Genomic DNA, 23521 nt, shown 5'->3' on the forward strand with positions numbered 1-23521 from the left:
ATCTTTTCTAGCTTTGGTAATAAAAAGTTACTGAGCTATGTTTTTTGATGCCAAAGTCACCAGTTGGCCTTTCTTAGCATCTCTTTTAAGCATCTTTTTTGTTCGGACATGTGAGTGAGTTACTAAATATTTTTCACTGAATTTTGGCTTATTAAGTTGTAAGTTGAATAGTGGAAGGGACATGTGAGTTTTTCAGATTAGTGAAATGATACTATTTTGTTTTCTTTACACATTTCTTTCTTTTGTTTTTAGGAATGGTGGACTCATCTTTGGTTAAATGAAGGCTTTGCATCATGGATTGAATATTTGTGTGTAGACCACTGCTTCCCAGAATATGATATCTGGACTCAGTTTGTATCTGCTGATTACACCCGTGCCCAGGAACTTGATGCTTTAGATAACAGTCATCCTATTGAAGTGAGCCATACTTTTCAATCATTGGCCTTTACTCTCATTTTTAATGACATAAGTAATTTGTTACACAGATACTTGGGATCCTGAAAGGAAAGAAAATTGCACAGGCAATTCACCTGTTTGTATAGCTCATATTTTCAGTCTTGAAAATGTCACAAGGCTAAATACTAATTATGTTTCTTTTTAAGGTAGGCGGTATAAAAATTTTATCTTTGTAGAGGCAAGTGCTATATACCCTAAGCATTCACTGAATACATTGTTATTGAATACTATAGGAAAACCATGCCTATTGGGGCAGTATGCACAGGGGAACGTTATGATTCTGTTGTTTGTTTCAAAGAAAAGTCTGAACATATTCTTTTATTGTTGTCATTGTCTGCTTTTATATATATTTTCTCTCGAATTAACTTATCCTTATTTTGGCTAGTTTATATGAACAAATTTTGCCTCCAAAGGACTAGACTTCTAGTCTACTTGACATATTTAACTAGGGTCCTATGTAATTATAAGTAGGCCATTACAGTTAATTGCAAGAAATCAAATGTTTTTCATCTCTCCATTCCTCCCTCTCCAATTCCCAAATAAAAAGATCTGTAGTGATTTGCCTCCCAGCAACACTGAGCGAAGACCCTTAGAAATGGTGGGGATCATGTTGTATATTCTACTTTATTAGTGTTAGTCACTACAGTGTTTTTAAGAATCATCATAGTAGGGATCCCTGGGTGGCGCAGCGGTTTGGCGCCTGCCTTTGACCCAGGGCGCGATCCTGGAGATCCGGGATCGAATCCCATGTCGGGCTCCCGGTGCTTGGAGCCTGCTTCTCCCTCTGCCTGTGTCTCTGCCTCTCTCTCTCTCTCTCCCTCTGTATGACTATCATAAATTAAAAAATTAAAAAAAAAAAAAAAGAATCATCATAGTACATTTATGAGTGAGCTAAAGGCAGAAAAGTATCTTATGAGTTAGGAGGGTTTTCCTAGAAAGCTTTTTATGTAATTCAGTATTACAGGCTGTCTGCTTCCTGTCATAACCCTGAATCACACTGTCTGCCAGGTCAGTGTGGGCCATCCTTCTGAAGTTGATGAGATATTTGATGCTATATCATATAGCAAAGGTGCATCTGTCATCCGAATGCTCCATGACTACATTGGGGACAAGGTAAAAAAAAAGCAATTTTAAAAAATCTTTCATTCTTTTATGGTAAAATCGTAGTGTTTTGCATGGAAAAATATGTCTGCTTTTATTTAGATTGAGTTCTTAAGTAATTTTTCTAGACTTTGGAAGGATATTAACTCCGATCTGGGTTATCTTCTTTTCTTTTTATATTGACTCTTGTCTCTTAGATGAATGATGTGAAAATGTGTTTGGGGGATGTGTGGGCGGCTGACATAAAACTTGAAAGCAAAAGTAGAAGGCAAAGAGTATGCATTCTTAAATAAAAGACAGTAGATGTTAGAAGGATAAATGTTTTTCAGTAAGTCTGACACTCAACTAATTTGAGTAAATTAGCTTTCGAGTACTAATATGCAAATACACTATAAATTCCAAGGTCTTAATCTCCCGGATTTTAAAAATTGTGTTTTCTCAGGACTTTAAGAAAGGAATGAACATGTATTTAACCAAGTTCCAACAGAAGAATGCTGCCACAGGTAATCTTTAATAGCTTGAGATAGTAGAAGAGAAGATGTTGGCACTCTATCCAGAGCGGAACATTTACTTTTTTCTAAATGCTTAATCTTCTGTGTGATACATAGGAAGTAAAGTTGACCTATTTGGTGCCATGTGTTAAGCCATGGATCATGAATCAGAACCCATTATCCTTCTGGTCCCCCTCCAGTAGTCTGCTTTCCAAAGCTCAGTGTCCTGTCACCAGAGAGTCTGAAGAGCTCTGTTTACCTTACCAGAATTTGTTCTTTTTGGTGACCCATTGGTTTTATTGCCCTAAATTGACCAATGGCCATTAAAATTCCTGCAAATTAGCCATTTTTGTAGTGAACTTGTGGAACTAGTTCAATGAGTTTCAGTGAAGGTTTAAGATTTTCAGTGTAAAGTGGTCTATAATTTATTGTACATGGGAGTCAAAAGAAAGAATAAAGGTATGAGTTGACTCAATATGAAAAAGACCCAGAGTTGGAGTTTTGAGTTTTTCAGTGAACAAAAATAATTTAAAAACAAGATTTGTGTAATATCATACTAATGATATGACTATATCATGACTAATGTCTATATAATGACTAATGTCATTCTAATAGAATGACAGAAGTTCAGAGAGGCCTGGCCATGGGCTGTTCCTGAGATTTGTGACCTGTGAATTAAAAATACTGTATATCTCCCTCTCTGTAGGGACATGTGTCAGGACATGATGTAACCCTGACACTCTCCCCTCCATCTCCTCACTGTAAATTTCCATCTCAGTTTATAAAAAAGAGAGGCATTCTAATCTGTTCCTTAAAGGAGAGCTACAGAAAAATGTGCTCTTGTATGTTTTCTGAGTCTTTAGCATGCATACATATAATACATGAGGAAATAATAATATGGTTCATAAACTGTAATGTACATGCAGTGACCCAGGGTCTGTGAAAATATTTCTAATTTGGTAGGTCTGGGGTGAGACCTGCAGATCTATCTAACACAGTCCCAGTTGAAGCTAGTGCCACTAGTTTATAGGCTACACTTTAAATAGCAAGGCCTACCATGTACCTCTTCTTGGTTTGTATATGTGATGAAAGACAAGTGGCAGTACATCTGTGGTTTTGATACTCTGTCTCACCTCACTTCCTTTTCCTTAATTCATGCCTTCACGATCTCTCTCCTGAATTCCACACTTGCCTGCCAGCTTAGTACTTCTTCCTGCCCCATTCTCTTTGGTTTTCTCTTTCACCTTGACACTAGCCAGGGTTACCTTTCTAAAGCGAATCTTTGATTGCATCACCTACTAATTAAAAACACTCGAGATTCTTCACTACCCTCTACAGTCAGGTCGTACAGTCTTAGCAATGTAGCCCTGGGCCTGCGGTCTCAGGCTCATTGCCTGGTGCTCCCACACCTGGGCCTCCTCTGTCGTCAGTTTGTTGAACATTTGCCATTACTGATATTTTCTGTCTTTTCTTTCTTTCGTCTTTGTACATAGACCATTTATTCTGTCTACCTGGAATACCCTTTTCCGTTGGTCAGCCTAATGAACAACTCCTCTTCAAGGTGCAGACCAAAAGCCAACTCATATGAAGCCTTTCTTTTTCTTGGATTTTTCTTTAAGGGCTTTTCCTCTGTCCATGTTCCCATTATAGTATAGATCACATCGTATTGCTCTTTTGTTTACTTGGCCACCAGTGCCATTTGACCACGTGAGTTTTACTTCAATCTCAGAATACTGAGTATTTTTTAACCTGTGTTAATTGAATGAGTATAATGGTTTTAAGTTTGTGGATGATTGTTTAGGGGTGATCTTAAATATGTTTCTATTTGTTTCTATTTCTTCTCATTTGAACTCACCTGCTTATCTTTTGTTTATTATAGTTTGTGATTTTTTCTTTTAAGTAAATCTAGGCCCAGTGTGATACTTGAACTCCTGACCCCTTGATCAAGAGTCACGTGCTCCACTGACTGAGCCAGCCAGGCACCCCTATAATTTGTGATTTTTTTTAGTAAATTGGAACCATGAAGGAAATCTTAGCCTATAAGACCAAGTCCAGTTTTTGTAATAAAGTTTATTTAATGGGGAGGCAAGGGGACATTAGTTTGATCCCCTGTTTGTCTCCTGAACCTAAAGAACCAAAGAACTGGTTAGCAATGTAGTGTCAGGAGTTCTATAAAATTTCTGGTTTGTATAGGAAAATAAAAATGTAAACATTTTAGATTTTCATTGTTTGTGTTTTTCTTCTAGAGGATCTCTGGGAAAGTTTAGAAAATGCTAGTGGTAAACCTATAGCAGCAGTGATGAATACCTGGACCAAACAAATGGGATTCCCTCTCATTTATGTGGAAGCAGAACAGGTAACCTTATAAACGTCCTCCAATTCATCTCCTACTATATTAAATGAAATTCAGTGTTACCAAATTTGTTTTTTTGTAGGTAACATTTAAACAATCCCTTGCATTTTCTCAGTGATTTATTATCTCATACTAAATGGTTTGCCCCCCACATCCTTAAAATCATACATACTTACAGCAGAAAGCAAAATGTTGTCTACTCTTACTGTCCCCAAGGAAAACTCTGTAAACTTATTGATATAATGCTCATTTTTTAAAGTTTATTAATTTAAGTAATCTCTATACCCAACGTGGGGCTTGAACTCATGACCCTGAGATCAAGAGTTGTGTGCTCTTCTGACTGAGCCAGCCAGGTACCTCTTGGTACAATTCTAAAATGAGCAGGTGGGGTTTATTCCAGGAATACAAAGTTGGGAGGTATGTATGTATGTATGTATGTATGTATAAATAAATATCACTATATTGATTCATAATCACTACATTAACAGAATATAGGCTGAAGAACCGCATAATCACTTCTATTGATGCAGAAATAGCATTTGTTAAAATTCTACACCTATTTATAATATTCTTTAAAATTAGTTGTTATTTAAAATTTTATTTTTAAGTAATCTCTACATTCAACATGGGGCTTAAACCCACAACCCTGAGACCAAGAGTCATATGCTCTAGTGACTAAGCCAACCAGGCATCCCTAAAGTTAGTTTTAATGTTGGTTGAGTGATTTTGATTAGAATTGCACTATTATTAGTTGAATTGTTACCTGAATTCAGAGAAGTATACTTTGAAATGAGTTGTCCTTTCAATAGGACTGAGAGTTTATACGTCAACCTTCAATGTGTACCAGAAAGTTTATCTTAACTTACTTTAATTATATGAAATTGTGAAATTCCTCACTTATATTTCTTTGCCATGGTTTTTTAACCTGCATACAGAATTAATTACTGTTCATTTTTAGAGAGGAAGATTCATAGCTCTTTTTTGGTATGTGTTTGCTATAGTGGTTCTGCATTGTTCATAAAACTAAGTATGTTTTACAAAGATTTTCTCAATATGGCATTCTAAGTTAAGTTAGTAAATTTGGTTTTTTGTACTGTCGGAATTCTAGGTGACATTTAAACTAGCCCTTGTATAAGGTTCCCTGTGTGGAGCCTGCTTCTCTTTGTGTCTTTTTTTTTTTTTTTTAAGATTTTAATTTATTTATTCATGAGAGACACAGAAGGAGAGAGAGGCAGAGGGAGAAGCAGGCTCCATGCAGGAAGCCCTATATGGGACTAGATCCCAGGTCTCCAGGATCACAACCTGGGCTGAAGGCGGCGCTAAACCGCTGAGCCACCCGGGCTGCCCTTTGCCTGTGTCTTTGCGCCTGTGTGTGTGTGTGTGTGTGTGTGTGTGTGTGTCTCATGAAAAAAATAAAATCTTAAAAAAAAAAACTAAAATCTGACTTCCTTCTAGTGTTACTGAGGCTAATTTAACTTCTCCATCAAACTGCTTTTGAGGTCTTACTTTTGGTTTTTTGTCCACAGACATACCTACACTCATCTTCCATTTCATACTAGAATAAAAAGCCTATCTAGGATTCTCAATTTCTTTAAAACTGGAAGAGCACTACAATATATAATATCTTGATTATGATTGATTTCTCATTTTATATTCCCTAAATGCAAACATTTTTTATTTATTTCTGAATCAACTTAAAAGTCACTTTTCAACTTTTTCGAGGAAATCTTTTTTTTTTTTTTTAAGATTTTATTTATTCATGAGAGACACAGAGAGTTGGGGGACAGGCAGAGACACAGGCAGAGGAAGAAGCAACTCGATCCCAGGTCTCCAGGATCATACCCTGGGCAGAAGGCAGACGCTAAACCGCTGAGCCACCCAGGCTGCCCCTCGAGGAAATCTTTATGACACATAACTAATCAGTGATGAGGTGTTTAAGTTCATTAGCAAGTTCTTTGTAGCATCAAAATGGTTACTGCTTCTTTACTCAGATTATTCTTTTAGCTTTTCAGTTCTGTCTTGTGTAGTCAGTTTATCCATAAAGGTCATGGCCTAATTTTACATTTGATTTAGATAATCCTAAATCTGTTATGTCTTATGTTATTTAAGACATCCTAGGACATATTAACAAATGATAAAGAAAACAAATGACTATATTGTTGAAGTATTCCTTTAAGTATGTGCTTCTCTTTGTTGCTTCTGGCTTTTTAGTGTTTTGCAGCTTTTCCCCCTGCCACTTTTTTTGTGTTTCATTGCAAAACTCAGCCTTTGAAACAAGGTGTATGCCTTTTTTATGTTTATCAGTCTTTCTCATGTTTATCAGTCACTCTGAAAATTTGAATTCCTAATATCAAGTGCACATGCTAATCTAAGGTTGCTCCTTTTTAGAAGTGAAAGAGTCTGAAGACATAACCTCTCTTCATAAAGATTAAAACAACTTGCTATAGCATTATTTATTAATTATTAATTTAATGTATCCTTGTGAAAACGCTATCACTTTAAAGTTCTTACCCACATATATATCCCGTCATTTCATAGAACTTGGCCTGTTATTTAAAGTATTGTTATTTTGAGGCCTAAATGAAAAGCAGTGCCTTTTCTCCCATTCAGTAGTATCATCATCTTCATCACTGTTGCACTTGTGTTCTCATGAGACATTTGGCTGTATTGATTTCACCTTCTACTTTGTCGCAAAAGTGTTGCCCCCTCAAAAAAAAAAAAAAAAGGTCAATACTACTATTTTAGCTTTTGTTTTCCTTCTTTAGGTAGAAGATGACAGATTATTGAGGTTGTCCCAAAGGAAGTTCTGTGCCAGCGGACCATATGTTGGTAAGCAAATGGCTATAAGTAGGAGCTGATGAATGAATTTGGATGCCATATGAGTAGTGTTTTAATAATTGTCCATTTTTTAATATATTTTTTAAAAGATTTTATTTATTTATTTGAGAGAGTGAGCAAAAGAGAGAGAGCACACGAGCAATGGTAGAGAGAGAGAGAGGAAGGAGAAACAGACTTTGGTGCTGTGCAGGGAGCCCGACGTGGGGCTCCATCCCAGGACCCCGGGATCATGACCTGAGCCAAAGGCAGACACTTAACTGATTGAGCCACCCAGGCACCCCCATTTTTTAATATTTTTAATAGAATTAAATAAAAACAAGGAAATGGTAATAAACTATAAATGAAATCTAGGAAATCAAAAAAGGAGATTCATGAGGTATTTGCAGTGTTTTGACATTCTTTGATTTTTGAAATTCCTTGTCTCTGTGTGATATTAGAAGCTATAAGGAATGAATTAGGATAGGAACACCCAAGAAGTAATGTCTTTGGCCTTAATCCCGAAAATAAGCATTGGTGCACATTTTTGTGGGTGGCTAATTTTTCTTATTTACTTTTTTAATTCTTGGGTGTGCTAAGTAAGTAAACAAGTAAATAAATAAAGCCCAGTGATTGTTTAGCATTATTATGTACTAACTAGTGTACTAAGCAATATAACTAATCCTTATTACAGTCTCAGCAACCCCATTAGGTAGATAGTATTATTTCCTTTTTACAAATGAGGGAGTTGAGGCATAGCTAGGGTCACCCATCTAATGAGCTAAAGGGTGGGAATTCACACAAAATGGTTGGAGTCCATGAGTTTATACCTTTAGCCACCACTTAACTCTGGTTTTTCAAATATTTCTACAGGCCATTGCTCAGGAAATTAAAAATATTTCTCTACACTTTTTCACCTCCTTTAAAACAATAATTCTTAATAAAGGGAATTGTATATCAGAATCACCAGTATCTTTTCATGCTCTGCCATCCAAAATATGGTACTCTGTCCTAGGGTTAAGAGGTACAGCCTTCTATCCTAACCTTCCTTAGCATTTAGAATTACTCTACATATGTCTGACAATCAGATGACAGGCTTATTATCCAAAAATAAATCCCCCAGGTATCACAGTTTCTGTTTGCTGCCTCATACCAGTCTGCATGGTAGGACTGACAAGTTTGTAGTTTTTTCAAATACTTTGTGACCAGTATAGGCAGTATTAAAACCTGAAATATCCCACCGCTAGGAGGAAATTTTAATTTGTGGTTTAGCCTAATAGCATAAAGTTATATAACTTATTAAAATTGTTACATAAATGCATTGGGCAATGACTCTCTTCTGTTTGACATCTTAATTAAAAGTCTGTTTTGCTGTCTTATACCTTAAAGACAGTATGCTTCCTGCCTTACAAAAGCTTTAACTTTTAGCTATAACTTTTTAGTGATGGAATCCATCAGCTCCAGGGAATATCATGTTTATCACAGAAATAAAATCAACCCTTCAGTGTTTCAGCAGTATGTATATCTGTTAAGGCTGCACCTTAGAATGTTTTTGAATGCTATGTGAGAGCTTTCGCCTACTTGAAAATTCTTTTAACAGTAAAATCATTACGGCCTCTATTGCTCTGTAAAGGGAAAACAATAGTTAAGTTAAAATCACTATATTTGTGATACTACAACTGAATAAACTGTTCTGTTTTTTCAAGCTATTGTGGTTTTGTTAATAAATTCTCTATTCCTTTGCACTAATATTATTCAAATGACAGAAGAATTTATGTACCATTGAAAATTAGCTCTATACTTAATAGTTAGACTCAAGCTCATAGGTGGGACACCAGTCCTCTCTCTCCACCTTACCTTTTGTTTCTTCTAGTAACAAATTATTTTTCAAGTTTTTTCTTCGTTTCTTCTCTTGCTTAAGGAGAAGACTGTCCCCAGTGGATGGTTCCTATCACAATCTCTACTAGCGAAGATCCTAACCATGCCAAACTGAAAATTCTGATGGACAAGCCAGAGATGAATGTGGTTTTGAAAAATGTCAAACCAGACCAGTGGGTAAAGGTAAGTCCAGAAGTGGCCTAACCGTTTTTATCTGATCTAAATTAATTGATTTCTCTCACTCCCTTTATGTGCTTTATGGTTGGCTCTAAATTCTGCTTTTGTTTAGGCCACGACTTGCAAAGACAAAAACATTACTAAACTTTCCCGTGTGAAATTTAGGGCCAGTTTTCAAATAATATGGTTTAGATATCTTCCCTTGTGTCAGGTAAGGGAGTGGTAGATCAGCAGGTATTAAAGGGTAGGATCAAAGGGCAAAAAATAGTAGATTATGTGTAAAGTCACATTAATCAAAAGATGTGTAGTCTTGCAACTTCAAACTGCACTATCATTGTTTGTAATGCGGTGTTAACTTTGATGATGTTTTGTCATTATATATGCACAGCTATAATCAAGTGAGAGCAGACATATAATAATAAGTTTGTGTCACTGAAATGTAAGATTCCTATAACTGGTATTGGAAAAACATTTCACAAAAAATAACAGATGGTAAAGAGGATTTTTCATTATTATGTACTCTGTACCATTCATAATGAAAGTATCTCCTACACTTTTCTCCCAGTTATAGGTTCCTGAGAGGAATTATATATTGTCTCAGACATACGTGCTCTTCTGAAAGAAGAACCATTTCTCCCATTGTTTTAATACATATTTTTAAAATATACTTGATGGAATACTATATTACCATTTGAAGTTACATCTGGAAAATTATGTAGCTGGGTACCTGGGTGGCTCAGTGGTTGAGGTTGGCCTTCAGCTCAGGTAGTAATCCTGGGATCCCGGGATTAAGTACTGTATCAGGCTTCCTGCACGGAGCCTGCTTCTCCCTCAGCCTGTGTTTCTGCCTCTCTCTCTCTTTCTCTCTCTCTGACTCTCATGAATAAATAAATAAAATCTTATTTAAAAAAAAAAAAAGAGGGCAGCCCGGATGGCTCAGCGGTTTAGCGCTACCTTTGGCCCAGAGTCTGATCCTGGAGACCCGGGGTCGAGTCCCACGTCAGGCTCCCTGTGTGGAGCCTGCTTCTCTCTCTGCCTGTGTCTCTACCTCTCTGTCTCTCATGAATAAATAAATAAAATCTTTTTAATAAATACAGTAAAATAATTATATCTTTTACTATTATTTTACCTTTATTTTTTTTTTAAAGATTTATTTATTTATTCATTCATTCAGAGAGAACGAGAGAGAGGCAGAGACACAGGCAGAGGGAGAAGCAGGCCCCATGCAGGAAGCCTGATGCGGGACTCGATCCTGGGTCTCCAGGATCACACCCCAGGCTGCAGGCGGCACTAAACTGCTGCACCACCGGGGCTGCCCTTACCTTTATTTTTTTTATTAAGACATTCTTTTTTTTTTAAGAGATTTTATTTATTTATTCATGAGTGACAGAGAGACAGAGACAGAGATGCAGAGGGAGAAGCAGGCTCCATGCAGGGAGCCTGATGTGGGACTCGATCCTGGGGCCCCAAGATCACGCCCTGGGCTGAAGGCAGCTGAGCCACCCACGGATGCCCTTATTTTATCTTTAAAGCATTTTGTATATAAATATCAAAAATAGGGACACCTGGGTGGCTCAGCAGTTGAGTGTCTGCCTTTGGCTCAGGGCATGGTCCCAGAGGGGAGCCTGCTTCTCCCTCTGCCTATGTCTCTGCCTCTCTCTCTGTGTCTCTCATAAATAAATAAAATGTTTAATATATATATTATATATATGCTATATATATGGACATATATTGTTGGTAAATAAATAGCCTATAGAGAATAATGACAGTCCATGATTACTTCATTCCACAAATCACATGAAATTACCTTTTAAATCCATATAATTCCTTAAAATCTAGGACCTGAGGAGCACCTGGGTGGCTCAGTCGTTAAGTGTCTGCCTTTGGCTCAGACCCTGGGATCCTGGGATTGAGCCCCATGTTGGGGCTCCCTGCTTAGCAGGGAGTCTGCTTCTCCCTCTGCCACTCTCCCTGCTTGTGCTCTTGCTCTTGTCCTCTCTCTCAAATAAATAAAATCTTTTAAAAATAATAAAGAATAGGGGGATCCCTGGGTGGCTCAGTGGTTTGGCTTCGGCCCAGGGCATGATCCTGGAGTCCCGGGATCGACTCCCGTGTCAGGCTCCATGCAGGAGCTTCTCCCTCTGCCTGTGTCTCTACCTCTCGCTCTCTCTCTGTGTCTCTCATGAATAAATAAACGAAATCTTAAAATAATAATAATAATAATAAAGAATAAAAATTAAAAATCTAGGACCTGAGCATTGTTATTCTGTTGAGACTCTGACCTGAATAGGTGAATGTTTGTAAAGGCTTAGTCTTCCTCATAGATTCTGCTGTGTCCACGTGCTCTTACATACAGTAAATATTTTCTGTAAACTTAAAACTGTCCACTTTGAGTAGAAATAGAAACTGGCCCATGTGACTCTTCCTCCCTATGTTCCTCCTCCTGTCTGTCTCTCCGGCTCCCACTATGACAAATTTCTGCTTTCCTCTGCCTGTTTTCATTTTTATAATGATTTCTTTTTTCTTTCTTTTCCTTCCTTCCACCTTCCTTCCTTCCTTCCTTCCTTCCTTCCTTCCTTCCTTCCTTCCTTCCTTCGTTCCTTCCTTCCTTAGAGAGAGAGCACACAGGGCTTAGAGGGTGGGGGGAGAGGGAAAGAGAATCTTAGGAACACTCCAAGCTCAATTTGGAGCCTTATATGGGGCTTGATCTCACAACTCTGAGATCATGACCTGAGCCGAAATCAAGAGCTAGATACTTAACCAACTGAGCCACCCAGGCACCCCATAACCAATTTCTATCTTTACGTATTATTTCCTATTCATCCCTGCCTGCATATGTGAGCTTTGTTTTCTTCCAGATATCGAAAACTAGAACTCCTTTCATGCCCGCTAAAGATTGCTTTAAAAATACAAAGGCAACGATTTTATTAATAATGCCCTTTGGGTATCTTTTCAGTTAAACCTGGGAACAGTTGGGTTTTATCGGACCCAGTACAGCTCAGCCATGCTGGAAAGTTTATTACCAGGCATTCGTGACCTTTCTCTGCCCCCTGTGGATCGACTTGGATTACAGAATGACCTCTTCTCCTTGGTGAGCCTCTCTCAAGTAGTATGATGGATTTTGTTGATTAAAGGATTTTGTTTTTCCTGGAGTGTTTGACTGAAACATAATTAGAAGAATATGGTTCTTCCTGAAGGTTGAATGCCTTTTGGGACTAGAGCAAATGACTAATTATTAATTAACACGACAAGATTGAACCTTAATATAATTTACCAGAAACAAATCCCATCTCACTACTCCTAAGCCAGGTTTTGCAACTAAAACCATCCTTTGTAAGGCAAAAATTCTTTTCAGTAGAAATAGGTATGAGCCTTGAAGAAATTTCCTACTGATGTGGTTTTTTAAATAATTCAAAGTGATTTATATTTTTCTAAAATAGTGATTGTACTTTGCTGGAAATGTTTAGATTTTTTAGTATTCCATTGCTACTCAAATAATAATAACCCATTAGCTTTAAAATTATATTTATATTTGGCTTTGTTCCAGAGAGGATTTAAATCAGCAATAAATAGTAGTATTTTTATGACTCCAACTTAGGTTAGATCATTTCCAGATGTCTTTGTGATAAAATTGTCAGATTCCTCTTAGTGTTCCTTTAAATTGGACTTGAAACTTTCCCTCCCCTCTGCAGTAACTGGTTTTGGATTCCTCCTTTGTATAAACACAGATTAGCATTGATGCACAAAACCTCACATCTGCTGATCTCATTGCTGAGAGAGACCTGTCCCAGGAGAGTGGTGTGTTTGTGCAGTTGGCTGCTGTAACAGAAGTTCTTTTTCCTAGCTCTATTAGTTAATTCTGAAAGGACTCTGAATTTGTAGTGCCTTCCAGTTTGCCTTCTTTTAGAAATGAGTAAAGGACAGGCTGAAGTTGACACAGTTTGCAGGTCCAGTTTTGAAAGAGCCTCTGTCAAAAACCAAAGCCCTAACTATGTTTGCATCTTTTCTGAAAGTATAAGGATTTTAAAAATAAAAGGCCCCAGAAGGCCCCAGAAACTGGATAGAAATAGGAAGCTATTTTTTTTCTTTTCTTTTCTTTCTCTTTACTTTTCTTTTATTTCTTTTCTTTTCTCTTTCTTTCTTTCTTTCTTTCTTTCTTTCTCTCTCTCTCTCTCTTTCTTTCTTCTTTCTTTCTTTCTTTCTTTCTTTCTTTCTTTCTTTCTTTCTTTCTTTCTCCTTCCTTCCTTCCTTCCTTCCTTCCTTCCTTCCTTCCTTCCTTCCTTCTTTCTTCTTTCTTCTTTCTTTTTTCTTTCTTTCTCATTGAGGTATAGTTGACACACAATGTTACATTAGTTTCCAGGTGTACAGCATAGTGATTCCACAAGTCTGTACATCATGCTGTGCTCACAAGTATAGCTACCATCTGTCACCAAACAAACTGTACTTTTTTACGTGCCTCTTTTATAAATAGGGAAAAAGTAAATAAGGAATGTTGTCGTGATAGGATTTTTATTCTAATAATTTTCCTGAATTTATATAGTTTCATTTCCTTTAAATGAAAGAGATGAGTAACTAGCAGTAGATAATGCTGAAAATGCATGCTTGTGGTTTTGTTTTGTTTTGTTTTGTTTTTGTTTGAAGACTAGATTAATTTATGTTTTTTCCTATCCCAGGCTCGAGCTGGAATCATTAGCACTGTAGAGGTTCTAAAAGTCATGGAGGCTTTTGTGAATGAGCCCAATTATACTGTATGGAGCGACCTGAGCTGTAACCTGGGGATTCTCTCAACTCTCTTGTCCCACACAGACTTCTATGAGGAAATCCAGGAGTTTGTGAAAGATGTCTTTTCACCTATAGGGGAGAGACTGGGCTGGGACCCCAAACCCGGAGAAGGTAATGGATGTACTGAATGGGGAAAGAATTGATGAGAAATTGGTCCTTTTCAACTCAGTTGTGGTTAAGAGTATCAGTAGCATCTTTGTATCTGCTGGATGTTACTAAATATTCAGCTCGCTAGAAATTAAATCTTAGGCCTTTTAAGTTTACTGGTAAAGTTACATGGGTCACAACATTGAAACAGTTGTGGTTATGTGTATTCACTGCTAAATATGATTTATAAACAACAAAAACATGGTGGAAAAAATCTTGTACACACTTCCAAAGGCCCATCTATAATTAAGAAAAGCTAAAGGGAATTTTGGCTTATTTTATTTATTATTACCATAAATACCAGGCACCTTATATGTACAACTTGTAAAGATACTGAGAGACAGTACCTGAACTAAGGAAGTTATTTCCTTTCTACATCTGTTCTTTCCTCTGATTACTTCTGTAATCATATATTTACTCTTTTGCTGTCATATAAATGTTAGGAATGGTGATCTTAAGGCTTTATATATAATTATTTTCTACCATCTGCAAATAACTAAAGATGGTATTTCCTCCTGAGCATTCTTGATCTAGGAGGAAGTCTTTGCAATAAGAAAAACAGAAACGGGGCAGCCCCGGTGGCGCAGCGGTTTAGCGCCGCCTGCAGCTCGGGGTGTGATCCTGGAGACCCGGGATCGAGTCCCACAACGGGCTTCCTGCATGGAGCCTGCTTCTCCCTCTGCCTGTGTTTCTGTCTCTCTCTTCGCTCTCTCTCTGAATGAATAAATAAATCTTAAAAAAAAACACCAAAATGATATTAAAAAAAAGAAACAATTACCTAGAGCTCTATGTTTTCCCTTCATTGATTCAACAAATATTTATGCATCTAATAAATACTAGGTACTATTCTGGGACCTAGTGGTACAGCAGTGAAGAAAGCATTGCCCTGTGTGGCTTACATTCTAGTGGGAGACACAGCAAACTATTAAGTATATGATATTTTAGGTGGCAACAGGCATCATGAAGAAAAATGTAGTTAGGTAAGGTAGGCAAAGAGGAGTAGGCCTATAGCTCATCAAGAGCAGTCAGGGCACGGGCAGCCCCGGTGGTGCAGCGGTTTAGCACCGCCTGCAGCCCAGGGCGTGATCCTGGAGACCCTGGATCGAGTCCCACGTCAGGCTCTCTGTATGATGCCTGGTTCTCCTCTGCCTGTGTCTCTGCCTCTCTCTCTGTGTCTCTCATGAATAAATAAATAAAATATTTTTAAAAAGAAAAAAAAAAGAGCGGTCAGGGCAGCAGTCACTCATGATGAGGTGATATATGAGCATAAACAGAGACTTGAGAGAGAGCTGTAAGGCTACCTAAAGGGAAATGGTCCAGACAGCAGCCAGTGCAAAAGAATGCTTGGGTTGTTCAAGGAATAACAACTAGCTAGTTAGGCCAGGACAGAGTAAGTGAGGGAGACAGGGAGTGGGAAGCAGTTCAGCTCCTGTAGGACCTATGGGACCTAGTACAACATTTTGGATTTTCATAGTTACTGGTGTGAGAAACAAATTTGAGAGTTAAGCAGAAGAACATGACTGGATATACTCAGCTGTGTGAAAACCAAACTGGAGTGGGGAGACAAGAAGAGCAGAGAGACAAGTTACAAAGCTGTTTCAGTAATCCAATTGAGGCACTAATTGTGGCTTGCAACTAGGTGATAAATTTAGCGTGTGTTTTGAAGGTAGAATTGAACTATTGAGTGGTGGGACTGAATGTGGTGGAGTAAGAGGAGCCACCACATTCTGGCCTGAAGACTGGAGGAGTGAATTTGTCATATACAGGAATGGGGAAGACTGCCATAGAAGCAGGCTGGGGGGCAGAGGGAGTCAGGAGTTGGGTTATAGACATGTGAAATTTGAGGTCCTTTTAGACATCCAGGTGGAGAGTATCATGCCTAGAGGTCTAGGCTGAATAAATCCTGCTAATGTGTAGATGGTATTTGCAGCCATGAGACTGAATGAGATCACATAGGGTCTGAATGCAGGTGGAGAGAAAAAAGGTCTGAGGACTAGGTCCTAGACTAGACTAGGATTTGGAGATTGGATGGAAGAGGAAGGATCAGCAGGGAACACTGACTGACCAGTGAGGTGGAGAGTCAGGAGGGAGAAGATGTCCCCAATGTCTTAAGAAGCAATGCAGCAGGGATCCCTGGGTGGCGCAGCGGTTTGGCGCCTGCCTTTGGCCCAGGGCGCGATCCTGGAGATCCGGGATCGAATCCCACGTCGGGCTCCCGGTGCATGAAGCCTGCTTCTCCCTCTGCCTGTGTCTCTGCCTCTCATTCTCTCTCTCTTTCTCTGTGACTATCATAAATAAATAAATAAATGAATGAATGAATGAATGAATGAATGAATAAATAAATAAATAATATTAAGAAGCAATGCAGCAGGAGTTATTCACCATGACAGATGCTGCTCTGAGTCAGGCAAGATGAAGGAGAATTGATGATTACATTGGCTGATTTTGTGGAGTGGTGGAGAACAGTTGTGAGTCTCCAGACTGTAGGGGAACAAGTTTTTAAAGGAGTTTTGCTGAAAAGGGGACAGTCTGGAGAGAGAGGGGTCAGTGGAGGCTTTTTTTTTTTAAAATAAAGTGAAAAGGGCTTTTTTTTTTTTTTTTTTTTTAGATTTTATTTGAGAGAGAGAGAGTACAGAGGGAGAGTGAGAGGGAGGAGCAGACCCTGCTAAGCAGAGAACTTGATGTAGACCCTAAGATCATGACCCGAGCCAAAGGCAGACAGATGTTTAACTGACTGAGCCACCCAGGCACCTAAAGTGGGAGATTTTATAACATGTTTTTGTGCTGATGACAGTGATGGAGTAGTAATAGAAAAATTCATGATGTGAAAGAGGGGAGAGTAATTGTTAGAAGCAATGGCCAAGTGACCAAGAAGAGTCAGGAGTTGGCTGTAGACAGGAGCACAGACCCCTAGAAACAGGACAGGAGGGGATATGTGGAGACAGATACAGGCAAACACTGGATGTTGTACTTCTTTTCATGGTGATAATACGTAAAATTTTTTGGACTCAAAAAACCCTTTATTAAATAGGGAGAATATCTTTAGTTTTCTAGTTTTATAGATGGAAAAGTCAAACAGCAAAATAACAAAACATTGCCTTGCATCACATAGCAAGTCAGTACCCAAGCCAGAATTATAATTTGGTTCTTCACTAATGTCCTATTGTGTTATCTATTGATTTCCTGTGGTTTCCTTAAACTTTTACTGAGTTATGATTTAAGTGTAGCAAAATGAACAATTTAAATGTTACAGTTTAGCAACTTTTGACAAACGCATACACCGAAGGAGGTTGCCTCAGGGCCCCTTCCCAATCAGTCCCTGCCACTCAGGTACCCCCGACCCATCCCCTGCAGGCAAATACTGTTCTGCCTTCTTTCACCCTAGATTAATATTACCTTTTCTAGAGCTTTATATAAATGGAATCCTGATAGATATATATTTTTCTTACATCTAGCTTCCCTTGATCAATTTAATGTGCTTGAGATACATCCAGGTGTTCATTCCTTTTTACTGCATAGTGGTATTCATTGTATGAATATACCGCGACTCATCTGTCCATTTTGGTATTGCAATCCATCATTTCTTGTTTACTTTTTTTTTAGATATAATCAATAGATCATAAAATGGACCTTTTAAAAGTATATAACTCAGTCTTTTTTGGTTTGTTCACAAGGTTGCACAACCATCACCACCATCTAATTCCAGCACAATTTCTTTAGCCTCAAAAGAAACTCCATACCCATTGGTAGTCACTCCCCATTCCCTGGCAGCCTCCATCCCTGGCAACCACTAATCTGCTTTCTATCTCTATGGATTTACCTACTCTGGGCATTTCATATCAGTGGACTCCTACCCCATGTAGCTTTTTGTGTCTCAGTTTTTCACTTAGCAGAATGTTTCCAAGGTTCATCCATGTTGCAATGTATATCAGTACTGCATTTCTTTTTACCTGAATAATATTCTCTGGTATGGATATGCCACATTTTGTGTATTCATCACTTTATGGATGTTTGGATGGTTTCTACTTTTTGATAATTGTGAATACTGCTATGAACATAATGTATACAAGTTTTTGTGTGGACATAGTGCTTTCATTTCTCTTGGGTATATACCTAAGAGCGGAATTGCTGGATCATACAGTAACTCTATTATTAACCTCTTTAGGAATTGCCAGGTTGTTTTTCAAAGGGGCCCCAACATTTTACATTTCCACCAGCAACGTATGAGGGTTCTAATTTCTCCACATCTTTGACAATGCTTGTTATTGTCTGCCTTTTTCAGTCATCTAGTGGTAATGAAGTGGCATCTCACTGTGGCTTTGATTTGCATTTCCCTAATGACCAATCTTGAACATGTCTTTGTGTGCTTATTGTGTATTACACATCTTTGGAGTAAATAGATCCATCAGAGGTTGATTTTTAAAATCTGAGATCTCAATTTATTATACATAGCATACTAGTTCTGTATGTATTCTCTGAATCTTGGGTCAAAACTGCATGATCTAAACCTGTTTCTTTCACATATAATCCTTAGCAGTGTAATTACCTGGATGTAGTGAACATTTGACAAATTCAGGTAGTTGGCAATTATAGACAAAGTCAACAAATGTATTTGCTTATCTAATCTGTTTAGCACTTCACTCTTATGACTTGAATAATATAAATCAGGTGTTCTCTCAAGTACTAAGGTAATTGATTGTGTTTGTTCAAGATGGTAGACATGGGGCATCCTGGGTGGCTCAGCGGTTTGGCGCCGCCTTCGGCCTGGGGTGTGATCCTGGAGGCCCAGGGTCAAGTCCCACGTCAGGTTCCTTGCATGGAGCCTGCTTCTTCCTCTGCCTGTGCCTGTGCCTCTCTGTGTCTCTCATGATTAAATAAATCTTTTTCAAAAAAATGGTAGACATGGTATAACACATTTATAAAATAGCCAGGTGGTATATTTGTGAAACAGGATTTTTAAGCAGTTTCGTGTCTCTTTTACTTCTTGATCAGGTCATCTAGATGCACTCCTGAGGGGCTTGGTTCTGGGCAAACTAGGAAAAGCAGGACATAAGGCAACGTTAGAAGAAGCCCGTCGTCGGTTTAAGGACCACGTAGAAGGGAAACAGATTCTCTCTGCTGACCTGAGGAGTCCTGTAGGTTTTCATGATAAATAACCTTGATTTCTAAGTGACTGCATCATTCTATGTATAGTGTGAAATGTATTTAATGGTAACCAAAAATGACCTAAGTACTGACCCACAAATCTTGTCTGACTCTGATTTAGTATCTGCTGTTTAAGTTTGTAGCCAGCTTCTCATTTGTTTAAAGTTTTTCAGACCACACTCTGGTGCTGAAAGGTGATCATCAGTGCACATTTCCCTGAGAGAGGTGATGTGTGCTGCTGTTACTTACTACATGCCATCTACCTTTCTGGTTTTCAATGTGGGCTCTAAGCTCTTTGCCACAATTTGTATGTAATATCCACACATAGCTTTCTGTCTGTTCTTAACATTAGGCTATTTGAAACAAGATACATTTCATCAGATGCCTTCTTTTTTGTTCGTGTATTCTCTTGTAGGTCTATCTGACCGTTTTGAAGCATGGTGATGGCACTACCTTAGACATTATGCTAAAGGTGAGTAAATTTGGAAAGGGCTCCCATTTTCTCCTATTGAACTTGGATTGACACAGAGATTATGAGCTTTAGGTGGTTAAAATGCTGAGCAAAAGAAATACATGCAGATATGCATATTGCAGACAGGCAAATACTAAGAAACTATGGGAGGGGCACCTGGGTGGCTCAGTTGGTTAAACATCTGACTCTTGATTTTTGGCTCCGGTCATGATTCCAGGCTTGTTAGATGGAGCCCTGTGTTGGGCTCTATGCTCAGCAAGAGTCTGCTTAGGATTCTCTCTCTCGCTTTTCTCTCTCTCTCTCTCTCTCTCTCTCTCTCTCTCTCTCTCAAAGAAAAGAAACTATGGGAGAAATATAAAATGTCTGTTCATACATACTATATCAATACGATGCCAAAAGTTATCTAATATTTTCACTTTCATAAGTTTATGCATCTTAAACCTAAAAACTGAAGTGTTCATTTTGATTAACACATTCTTAAAATGTTTCCCGTCAGTGTAAACTTACTAGGGTTCTTCCCATTTTAAAGAAAAGGTTTGTGTCTGTACTTAGGGGATAAATGATCAGGCATCTCAAGGGTTTGAGCTTTGCCAGTGCCTTTTATGAATGGACAAGAAATTAATTGACCTGCTTGCATTGGCTCTGTAGTTCTCCCAGGGTGGTTGGCATATAATTAAACTGTAGGGCAGCCCTGGTGGCTCAGCGGTTTAGCGCCGCCTTCAGCCCAGGGCAAGATCCTGGAGACCTGGGATCGAGTCCCACGTCAGGCTCCCTGCATGGAGCCTGCTTCTTCCTCTGCTTGTGTCTCTGCCTCTATCTCATGAATAAATAGAATAAATAAAAATCTTTAAAAATCTAAAAAAATCTTTTAAATTTTTAAAAAAATAAATAAAAGAAAAAAAAACTGTAGTACTGGGTCACCTGGGTGGCTCAGTCTGTTAAGCGGCTGCCTTCAGCTCAGGTCTGATCCCAGGGTACTGAAATCAAGTCCCACTTTGGGCTCCCTGCTCATTAAGGAGTCTGCTTTTCCCTCTGCCCCTCCTCCTGACTCATGCATGCTCCCTCACTCTCTCTCTCTCAAATAAATAAAATCTTAAATAAATAAATTAATTAATTATTAATTAATAATTCTCTCTGATACTAATGCTATGGAACAAGTGCTGTCTCCAGTCCCCCTGCCCATGTAGTTACCAATCTAAGAAATCACTTGACTATTCTAGTTGCATGAGAGATGAAGGGAGCTGAATCTATTACCATCAACTAAAATTTGCAAAATGTGCCTAGATACCTAAATTATCTGTCAAACCTATAAAGCCCATTCATTTAAAGACCTGTGTTTAAGGGGGGAACAAACAACAAAAATGGGATGGGATGTTCTTTACTTTCATCTTTAATGGATTAAGAACACTTTTCTGGGGTGCCTGGGTTGTTCAGTTGGTTAAGCATCTGCCTTTGGCTCAGGTCATGGTCCCAGGGTCCCAGGATCAAGTCCCGTGCCCCTTCCCCCTGCTCCTGATCTCTCCCACTGGCTCTCTCATTATCTCTCTCTCTCAAATAAATAAAATCTTTAAAAGAAAAAAAAATGAATACTTTTCTAATCTCAAGTGGATCAGAATTGCAAATCTAATTTCTAATTTTTTAGTTTTAAACATATTTAAATGATTAGAATATTTTGAAAAATATAAACTTTAAGAAACTCAAAATGTACCTCTTTAACTACTGATCTTGTACAAGATTTTCCTTTCTAATAATATAAAAATCATACTTTGGTTTTACCTTTCAATTAAATGACATTGAAGTCCCTTCTCATTCTTAATATTCTATGAACCTGTGCAATGTAAATCATTCATATGAAATCAGTATTTGTGGGTTTTGTCTTTTCCATCAAACTATGGAACAAAGTAGGGGTTCTGGAATTCTCGTGACAAATAACCTTGACATTTTCATGTCCTGGCATACATTAAAGAACTTACACTAGTATGTATATTTAATAAGTGTTTGCATCTATTTAACACAAGTGAGTTGGCTTTACTAATTCTGCTTTACTATAGGAAGAGCTCTAATGAAGGCCAAATTAGATTTCTTCAAGGAACCAGTTGATGGGAGATGAGGAGGATTGTTTTCTATCGGTAATTTAGGAATAATGAGGCAGGATAAAAAAAATAATAATAACCTGTATTTCAAAGTGTATTTGGAACATAGTGTTATGGTGCCATCTAGTGGACTAGTGTAACAGGTTCTCCTCAGGGAAAACCATGCTTCCTGAAAGCCAGAGTTCAGACCTTGAATACTGGAGCTGAAAAGGACCTTAGAAGTTATCTGTCCAGCCCACTCATTTTACAGATGGGGAAACGGAGATCTGGAGAGGTTAAGGACTTATTCAAGATCACACAGCTAGTTAGAGGCAAAACTAGGACTAGAAAACCCAAGTCTCCTGAATTCCTATTCATTTTACTTCACTGCTTCTCAAAAGAGTCCAAAGGAAATAAGAGGAAACTGGGACCTGTGATGAGGTCTACAGACACTGGTCAGTGTAAAATCTTCAGTGGGACAAAAGGTCAAGAAAGTCTATAGATTAAGTTGTCTTAGAAAGGTATCTCATATTCCCTTCTAATTCTAATTTTTAAATGTATAATGTTTTGCTTCTGATGATTAAAAAAAAGACTTGATATATTCATTACGGAAGGTTTAGAGACTAGAAAAGTAGAAAATAAAACTTACCTATAATTTAAAAATTTTTTAAAGGTCACAAAACAGCAGATATAAGATGATCTTATTTCCAATTTGGTAATGTACCTCTCATAATAATTTAGTTTTTTCTTTATGCTTCTCTGTTTTCCTCATTTTCTACATTTGGCATGTGCTGATTTAAAAATGTGATGATACAGAATCCCACTGATCAGATGGGATTAATGAATCCCACTGAATGAATTAATATTAACACTTATTTTTTACTATTAGAAATTAAGTTGATGACCTTCAGTGATATTAGTGATGATTAGTTTGTTCATCTAACATAGAACATTAGGCAGACATCATACCCGTCAGATCTTGATGTTAAACTGCTCAGAACTGGGGATCCCTGGGTGGCGCGGTGGTTTGGCGCCTGCCTTTGGCCCAGGGCGCGATCCTGGAGACCCGGGATCGAATCCCACGTCGGGCTCCCGGTGCATGGAGCCTGCTTCTCCCTCTGCCTGTGTCTCTGCCTCTCTCTCTCTCTCTCTGTGTGTGACTATCATAAATAAATAAAAATAAAAAAATTAAAAAAAAAAAAAAAAAAAAAAGAATGTATTAAACTGCTCAGAACTGATGACAAGCCATTCACATCACTTACATTTAGTGACGTACTGTAATGGCATATGACAACTATAGTGCCTGCCTGAACATCTTGAATAGTTATTATATTTTGTTAATTTCATACTCTGCAATCACAGCCAGTGAGAACATAGAGCAAAAGTATCACCTTATTGAGGGAAAAGCTCACATAAGCATTTGCATAACTTCTAGGGGAGAGTTAACTGTGTCTCTATCCTTATTTTTTCATTGTAGCTCCACAAACAAGCAGATATGCAAGAAGAGAAAAACCGAATTGAAAGAGTCCTTGGGGCTACTCTTTCACCTGAATTGATTCAGAAAGTCCTCACGTTTGCACTTTCAGTAAGTCACAATGAAAACTGCTTATGGAGGGTGCTTATGGAGGTGCCA

General features: G+C 38.1%; 1 protein-coding gene across 1 annotated transcript in view; it reads left to right on the top strand.

The window, feature by feature from the left end:
* Nucleotides 1–23521, top strand: part of NPEPPS (aminopeptidase puromycin sensitive) — a 101798-nt gene that overhangs the window by 72799 nt on the left and 5478 nt on the right. The window contains exons 10-20 of the mRNA XM_055329311.1: nucleotides 253–417; nucleotides 1465–1569; nucleotides 2000–2060; nucleotides 4295–4404; nucleotides 7167–7230; nucleotides 9137–9276; nucleotides 12227–12361; nucleotides 13944–14163; nucleotides 19192–19334; nucleotides 19760–19816; nucleotides 23366–23473. Of these exons, the coding sequence (XP_055185286.1) occupies nucleotides 253–417; nucleotides 1465–1569; nucleotides 2000–2060; nucleotides 4295–4404; nucleotides 7167–7230; nucleotides 9137–9276; nucleotides 12227–12361; nucleotides 13944–14163; nucleotides 19192–19334; nucleotides 19760–19816; nucleotides 23366–23473 (1308 nt within the window). The remainder of the gene's footprint in view (nucleotides 1–252; nucleotides 418–1464; nucleotides 1570–1999; nucleotides 2061–4294; nucleotides 4405–7166; nucleotides 7231–9136; nucleotides 9277–12226; nucleotides 12362–13943; nucleotides 14164–19191; nucleotides 19335–19759; nucleotides 19817–23365; nucleotides 23474–23521) is intronic.

Source organism: Nyctereutes procyonoides, unplaced genomic scaffold (assembly GCF_905146905.1).
Source record: "Nyctereutes procyonoides isolate TBG_1078 unplaced genomic scaffold, NYPRO_anot_genome, whole genome shotgun sequence".
NCBI classification, from domain to species: Eukaryota; Metazoa; Chordata; class Mammalia; order Carnivora; family Canidae; genus Nyctereutes; species Nyctereutes procyonoides.